This window comes from Hylaeus volcanicus, chromosome 8 (assembly GCF_026283585.1).
Source record: "Hylaeus volcanicus isolate JK05 chromosome 8, UHH_iyHylVolc1.0_haploid, whole genome shotgun sequence".
Classification (NCBI taxonomy): Eukaryota; Metazoa; Arthropoda; class Insecta; order Hymenoptera; family Colletidae; genus Hylaeus; species Hylaeus volcanicus.
This window is the reverse complement of record NC_071983.1, coordinates 14,921,979-14,930,835: the sequence shown is the minus strand read 5'-3', so window position 1 is coordinate 14,930,835 and position 8,857 is coordinate 14,921,979. Positions and strand designations below refer to the sequence as shown.

General features: G+C 37.9%; 1 protein-coding gene across 1 annotated transcript; it reads left to right on the top strand.

Annotated features, from left to right (window-relative positions):
• The first annotated feature begins 617 nt into the window (after positions 1-617).
• LOC128881607 (zinc finger protein 32-like) lies at positions 618-5,528 on the top strand. The gene is made up of 2 exons (XM_054132843.1): positions 618-1,041; positions 1,455-5,528. Exon 2 carries the CDS (start codon positions 1,581-1,583, stop codon positions 2,622-2,624), a length of 1,044 nt encoding a protein of 347 aa, XP_053988818.1. The 5' UTR covers positions 618-1,041; positions 1,455-1,580; the 3' UTR covers positions 2,625-5,528.
• Positions 5,529-8,857: the final 3,329 nt, after the last annotated feature.

Below are 8,857 nucleotides of genomic sequence, written 5' to 3'. Positions count from 1 at the left end.
TCTGAAATTTGTACGAGACACGTGCAAATTTATATTTGAGAAAGAAACCTGAAAATAACGAGCAATTCGAGTCAGTAGCGTAACTAAAGATGTGCATTATGTTCGAAACACGTGGATTTTCGATTATAATTAGCCGAAAATATATTCTGTATGAGTATTTTGCATCGTCGTCAAAAAGAAATATTGTCTCAAATTTTATTGAACAATACAATAGATTAAATTATTTCCGTAAATTGAGCGGACGACAAAGACTTATTTCAAATTAGTTTACTTTTACAGATCTCTAATATGGAATCCAGTGCCTCGTGGCCCTGTTGTCCCTGCCTTGTCACAGCTCTGCTCAAACGTGAAATATCTAATTGTCTTACTAGAAATATTTTATACAAGATTTTTGTTTAATATAGTAAATATGGATGTACTAGGTTTGTTTATCAGCTTTCTTTGAAAATTAAAGAAATAATAATACTTAAAATGAAATCTAAAATGAATAATACTGAAATCATCTCCATCGTAAATGTTAGCACGCAGGACCCCCTCCGTATTGCTAGTTACGCCACTGTTCAAAGTTTTCTTTTTTTACGGAGTACTTTAACAGATATCCACCGAGTTGCTAGGAAAAATCCGATTATATCACGAGGAACTTGGATATTATTCGGTATTGAGAAATTTTGTTCTATAAAATCTGCATAAAATCAAACAGGTGAATAAAGCTTAGCGCGGGATCGATCCAATCAGCGGTTTTCGAAGTCGCGATATGTCAGTCGTAGCAGAGATATAATATTGGCGGCTTAAGAAGGGCAGCCAATTAGAAAAGTTGGTGAATATCGTCGGTCGGTACTTAGGCGCGTGTGTTTGTCGAGTGCATATAGGTGACGGTCGCGAAATATAGTCGCAGCCATCTTATATTTTGTGTCGGAGAAAAACAATTTGGCCGTACAAATGTTTCGCGATTGTCCGTGAAGCCGCTCGAGAACGGGAGGCGTGCGCTCGATGAGGCGTGACGTTTTTCGACCCTAGCCCAAGACTACTACATTAGCAAAGGTTCGTAGAACGATGCTTTCAATTTCGACCGCAGCGAAAGCGACCCCCACTCGCAAAGTGCTCGCTAAGAATCCGGTTTCGCAGTCAAAATATTCCGCCGTTTCGACTGTCGCTTTTTTAAAAATAGAGTTGCCCGTGTTGCTCGCTGCTGGGCTACGTTCTGTTGACGACGGTATCGCGCCGTCTTCGAGCGCATCGCGTAAAAGTTATGCAATCAGCTGATCATCCAGCTACCTTCTGTCACTTGTCAAAGATAAATGTCAAAACGATTGATCTAACCTGACAACGCTTAACGTTCGTAGTTTGAGTATTCCACGAACCGGAAATTACGAGGCTATCCACGTTTACGCAACTTTTTGCGTTTGCGACTGAGCAACTCGAATGGCGATTTATAGAGGTTCCCTGTCACACAGGTGGATTGGTACGCGGGATATGAGCAGCTTGTCAAGCGCAACCTGACTCTGCTCCCCCATCAAGAAGCAGCGCAGCAGCAGGAGCCACAATCGCAACAGCTGGCTCAGCCGCAGCAGACCGACATAATGACATCCATGTTCGAACAACAAATCAAAAGCGAGCCTATGGGCTTCTATTCTGTTGCTTCGAGTCGTTCGGATGGTTCCAATTCCATGGTGAATTTATCCGATGACAGAGAGGACCTTTCTCAGCAGGAAGGTCATCTGCAGCCACAGCAGCAAACGTCGCTACAAATAAGCCAGCAACAGGGTCAGCAACAAACTCAGCAAAGTCAACAGGCACAGCAGGGACAGCAAAGTCAAAGTGTGCAACAGGAGACTCCGAGCCGTCAGTCAACGGGACAACAAACTGTTAAAGAGGGTTCAAGGTCGAGACCACAGCCCTGCAAAGTATGCGGCAAGGTGCTATCTTCCGCTTCATCGTATTATGTACATATGAAACTTCACTCGGGCAACAAACCATATCATTGTACAGTATGCGAAGCCAGTTTTTGCCGTAAACCATATTTAGAAGTGCACATGAGGACGCATACAGGAGAACGACCCTTCCAATGCGAGCTGTGTTTGAAAAGGTTTACGCAGAAGAGTAGTCTCAATACTCACAAGCGGGTGCACACAGGAGAAAGACCGTACGCCTGCGATATATGTCAAAAACGTTTTGCAGTAAAGAGCTACGTGACGGCACACCGTTGGAGTCACGTTGCCGAAAAGCCTTTGGTGTGCGACAGATGTTCTCTTACGTTCACGTCCAAGAGTCAGTTTGCAATTCACATTCGTACCCATACTGCAAGTACAACGTACGAGTGCAACATCTGTGGACGTACGTTTGTACGTGATAGTTATCTCATACGACATCAAAATCGAGTACACCGTGATATGAATCAAAGCAATACAAATCACAATCCACCGACACCGCAGAGTACTGGTGGTGGTACGCCGGGCACAGGTTTCGAGAGCCCTGTTTGTGATCTACGCTACAGTGAAGGACCGTCTTCGTTGGATGGTTTGGCAGGTTCCAAAGGAGGCATCGCAGCAGAGATTGCAAGTCTAGCGAAGCAAAACAATCTTCAACTTCCTCTACCGCTGCTACATCCGCAGACCACCAACTAGTGTTTAGATGGCAGTATGTCTGAGTCCTTACCGCAACACCAGTCACCGCAGCAAGTAGTATGTCCCACCTCGGCGTCTTCGCCATTCACACTTAATTCACCTGTGTCTCACGAGCACACACCATCGCAGAGTGTCTACCAAACGACGGGCTCTTCCAGTTCCTTGGATAGCCTCAACTCCCAACTCTACCCGCAAATGTCATCCCCTATAGAATCATCAGAGTCGCATCATCATTCGCATCAACTGCATCGCGGCATTCCTCCACCAGGGCTTCACCCTGCACTATATTTGTACGCTCAGTACTCGAATACGAGCCCTACGATCTCGTACACCGAATATATTCAACGCAACAATTGATAATGCCAGTTTATGCCAGCAATGACGATTTTTACCACGAACGTAGCGACGTCAGCGTTCTAACGCGGGCTCTTCGATCGCGTGTCATATTTAATGGTGCTGGTTGAACAAAGTGCCTAAAGAGCATCCGCTTTCTGGATCGCGATGGATGCTTAACCCCAATCGTGGATTGATAATACTAAACAATTTTTACGCACCGATCTTGTTTCAATTTTTTAGAAAGGAACAGAAGAGAATGGAAAATCAATTGTACATTGATTGCCATTTTGCACGTATTCGGTCAGCCCTCGGTCCATATAATGGATCGCTACGTTGACGAGCGTATATTTTAACGAGAATTAAACAGGGATGGGCAAAATTCTTATCTGGATGAAAAGTTCGAATAACGAATAAAAGATGAAACACATTTTTATTCGTTACTCGTTTAATCAAAATTAGTATTTAAATTGTAGCATGGAAGTATTTCACGTTGGATAGATAAAGATTTACGCTATTCAATCGAATAATTTTATTCCAATAAAATTTTGCCTATTTCTGAAATTAAATAGCACCGTTCGAAGGGACGTACTCGAGCAGCGATCGATGATTCACCTCGATCGCTGAATTTTCCTCGTTTTATCGATCTTCGTCGTGGTACATCGATGTTAGCATAAACTATCCCGAATAACGTTTCTACACGAGTTTTCCAAGTTTCCGCACTTCTTGATTTACCTCTTTTTCAATCACATTGCGAGTACATATACATATATATATATATATCTATGTGTGTATATATATTATGCGCGAACCATTATACGCATAACATATTTATATTATATTTTTAAAGGAGTTTAGTCACTTGGATCTGTGATATAGATAGTAATTATTATCTACAACGTTTAAACTATTGGTTTACTATTTTGATGATATCAAAACGAGGAAAAATAAGAAAGCAATGTCACGGAGCGTATGTAGCTGTCAGAATTTAACGGACATTGGTCTCTACCGAAGGTGTTTGGTAGACACCCTACTATTACTTTTACAAACAAAACAAAAATAAGAATATTACTATTACTAACGCTGCTACTACTATTATTACTACAACACTAGTACTACTCTTACTAATACTCTCACTAACATTACCATCACCACAACCACCACCACTGACATTCTCCCAACTATATATTATTCTCGCTATTATTATTATCATTATTGCTACTACTATAACCACTATTATTATTAGAAAAAAACGCAAACGTAGCTTCATTTTAGTAACGTCCATAGCGCGTGTATTGGGTAGGACCCGTGACGTAGTCACCATGGCTTTTTTTTCAGCTTTGATCTTAAGTTTCTTCTCTTGTCATTTTCCTTCTCTCACGTTTCATCTACTTCTTTCTTTCCTCATTCTTCACCTTGCTTCAGTTCTTTCCCTACCCTTCGAGCCAGTGGCGCAACTACCAATTCTGGGATACTTTTAGGGGAAAGTTAACTCTATCTTTTGAATATTATATAATATTAGAAAATGGTAGAGGTATTTTTAATCGCGAAAGACGAACAACCAGTGAAATTCGTAAAACATTATTTTACACAATTTTACGGAACAAAACTTATATTTACCAAAAAAAAAAAAAAGAATATGGAATTAAAAAAAAATAATCAAAAATGATTTGATATATTTGTTTTGTCTCGAAATAAAAGATTTCTCGTGGGAAAATTATGGGGCTTTTCCATACTCGCTACTTATTACAGAGTCTGTAATTACGAAACGTATACGATTAAAAAAACAATTAGAAATTAATCGATATACATATTTGCTTTTCGTTCGTATCGAAATCGGGACTCTTATTGTGCAGCTTTAGTTACGCCACTGCTTCGTACTAATTCTTCGTAGCTCACCGCGTACGTATGTATGTATGTACATGAACGATAGAAACGTTACGGTGTCGGTGTTCTTTTATCGCGTAGGACAATTACACGGCTTTGAATCAGTTCCATGGGTGTACTTACTTTTCACATATCGAAGTGTATTGTACACACAGATACATATTGTATATACGTATACATATATATACGGATGTATTATAAAAAAAAAAAAAAAAAACGACGAGCGAATGTGCAGATCGTGTTAGTTCTAAGTACTAGGAGTGTAATAGCAGGGCTGTTGATCTTTTCCTTTTTTTTTCCTTTTTTTTTAACTACCGTTAGAGCTTAGTTTTAGCGATTATTATTATTATTATTATTATTATTAACGTTCTGATTAATACGATTATCACGATTATTGTTAATCTTTTATCACTAACGCCACGAAGCTTAGATACAAGCGAGGGAACCATGACAGCCGCGAAAAAGCTTTCGTTTCCTTCGGAAATTTTTGCGTACGATCCAGCGCGGTGTCTGTTCGTTTTCGACGATAAAACGAAAATAGAAGATCGATCGCGCGCGCGTTAATAACGAATCAAAACGCGACGGACGAACGTAGCGCGTGCGCGCTTCGAGTGTTTTCGAATCAGCAGCGTTATAGAGATACGGCAAAATTCGTATACAATTAAAATAAAGAAGAAAAAAAAACAAACAAATGGAAAAACGCAAACTTTTGCAATTTAAATTAAACGAAACGAAAATGTAACCGTTCGATCGAATTTAATGTTTTTTCTTCTCATCTGTTATTCGAGTAAAATTCTGCCCATCTCCGACGGCGGGTAAAGCGGGTTCACGGTTCGATTCGAATAGAAAGAGAACAAAAACAAGAAAAAAAACAAAACACAAAACCAAGAAAAAAGAGAAAATATATTCGCGCTAGCGTGCCTCGAACTTCCTTATATCGTAGAGATCTGTTCCGACGGTCTTTTAGTCTTCGCAGAGAACAAAATAAAAAAGAAAAAAAAATATATATATATATACGGATATATATATATATAAAATAAAACGACGAACAATTCTCTGCGCGCGTATGCCTGAGGCTTTTGATTTAAACGAGACGCGAAGTCACCGGGCCAAGACTGATTTACTCGCAAAGGATTGCGACACACAGAAAGAGGGGAAAACGATATTTGTTCTTTGTGTCATTTGTTGATGTTTTTGTTCGTATTCGGTTACGCGTGGAACGTATTGTTGCTTGCATCCGTGAGGTGGAGAGGAATAAAAGAAAAAGAAAAAAAGAAAATATTCCACGATCGTATCTTTCGCGCGTGAAATGAAAAAGGCACGTTTCCCGTGTTTCGTTCGGATAACTTAGGTGCAATGAGAACAAGAAAAGCGACGTTCTTCATGCTGGCTAGTCATTGTACAGCTCTATGAAATATTAATTGTACTACAATGCTGTGATTTAAAGCCTCCGTGCATATGTTCGCGCAGCTCCTAATTACATAACGATATACATATTTTGTAGCTTGTTATGATTGTAAATACAATAGGTAGCTCGTAGGAATACCTAAGAAGAAAACAAAACAATTGTAGTTCCGAATTGATCGGTCGATCCTTCGTTACGATCTCTTTACTTCTTTTCTCTCTGTCCGACTTTTGTTTTTAATTCTTTATACTCTCTAGTTCTCTCGTCCCATCTTTTCGCCTTCTAATAAACCCCCTACTCCTCTCTTTAATACTTATTTCTGCGTTTCCTCGATACATATGCGCTTTCACGGTGCTGGGCAAGCAAATTCTTTCCATCCGTGAAAATAAAAGAGACCCTTTCTACTAAGAAACAAAAAAATATTGTTCCGAGCACTTCTTTGTTATATACGTTGTTATTCTATCGATCGAAATAGAAGTATTCGAGTTGTTTGCTCTCTTTAGGATAACTTTTACTCCAGATTAATAATGGGTTGTCCGGAAAATTTGCGCCGACTGTTAATCACTTATAATCTGAATTGTTTTTGTGTTCTGGAATGGAACAGGTCGTGGATAGTCGTCGATAACGAGATGTAAATTGAAATTTTTAATAAACATAGCCTCCCGAACGTGGTAGAAATATTCATCCTGGACTGGTAAACATTGTGTTCAATAACTTTTGTAAATGTATTCTTTGGTTACCGTACAAGTATTTTGATACGACAATAGTAGTAAAAAGATGATAAAAGGTTGTATTTTATTTATTTTTTTTGTAATATACGTTTAGAGTCGCAACAATTACTAATGGTTATTAGCGACTTAAGTTCGGTTAACGTCGAATCTTGTTAAATAAATTGATGTGTTTCAGAAAAGTAATCACTTTCCTGGCGATGTTAATCATTTTTTAATTGTTGGTTTTTTTCACCATTATTTTTTACACCGTTATTTATTATCGATAGTACTCTTACGATGATATATCGAGAAATGGAAAAATGAAAATTTTCAGTGATGGTCACTTGTTTAATCATCACGCGATAATTAAAGATTAATTGTGGTGGGGATGACTTATGTCCTTCTGTCGAAGGAGAAATCTATTGTTACTTCGAGGGATTATTGTAATTACGTACATGTTTGTTAAAAATGGATGGAAATCTATTCTTTTTAGTCGAATGTTTTTATTAATTTTATGTCATCTTTGAATAATTTGGCACGAACTCTCTGGACAACCCAATATTCTCTATGCTTTGTATAGATGAGCTAATTTTGTGAGCAAATATACAGTTGAGTATGTTTTTGCTCGTTTTTATTATTTAAAAGAATCAAGATATGGAATAACGGATTGGAAAAGAAATTTTCGTTATTTACATTAACGTATATCTTTTGTAAAATGGAATATCATGGATACGTTTAAACGCGGAAAATTATACGCAAAATAGTAAAATCGTGCGCAAAAGTATTCTCTCGCTGACGAATTGCACGAAGCAAATGATTTTTTTCTGCTAGTTTATCTTGATCTATATTTTTTTCTGTGATAATCTCATGATCTTTCGTAGCTTTTAATTTTATGGCTAAACCAAAACTAAGAACTTTGCGATAAATACTTTCTTTCGTTATAGTATTTCGTTTTTATCAAAAGTTGTGATTTTCCGTCGATGTTTCTAGTTCTGCGTGATGTTGTTCTCATTTAATCGAATAATCGAATTTTGGGACTTGGAATTAATTCGGTATCTTTTAAAAAATATATTAATTATTCGAGCAACGCGTTTTAAATTATTCCGCCCTTGGAAAATAAATAGCTTGTATTACTTGAAATTAGAAATGATACGAAAGAGAGATATCTATGCGAACAAAAAATATCGATGGAACTCTCTGCAAAACGGCAGTTCCCTTTTCAGCTAATATACCACCACTATCTTATTAGAAAAATATTTTATTTTATTTTTCTACTGAACATCTCTATGCGTGCAGATGTGGGCAAAATTCTTATCTGAGCACAAATTTCAAATGACAGATGCGAGATAAACAATTGTTTATTCGTTATTCGTGGAACGAAAATTAGAATTTATATTACTAAATGAAATATTTCACAGTGGACGAGTAACGATTTAACTGTTATCTATTATTCGAATACAATTTTACCTATTTCTGTACATATGTAATTCTTTCATCAGTAATGCGTTAACATGTACATGCGATTTTAATATTATTATAAATACGCACGAGTGTCTCCTTTTTGGACCACGATTTTTCTTATCGAACTTTAGGAATTCGATACTTGTTACTCGTAACATACAAGTGAATACTTGTATCGGTAATTAGACGCGGTATGGGGGTTGATTTGACAGTAAACGAGCCAGACTTAAAAGAGAAAGAAAAACGTTCGTCTAATGAACGAACATACGATCCATTTATCGACGATAGAGACCATAATCGCGCGAAATAAGATTTTATCCGTGTCGATTTTCGTACGAAAATCGAGGAAACCTATTTCAAACAGTATTTTTCGAAGCATGGCACGGTTTAGGCTTTGCCCAGCACTGATACTTCGCAGCCACCGGATCAGTTTAACG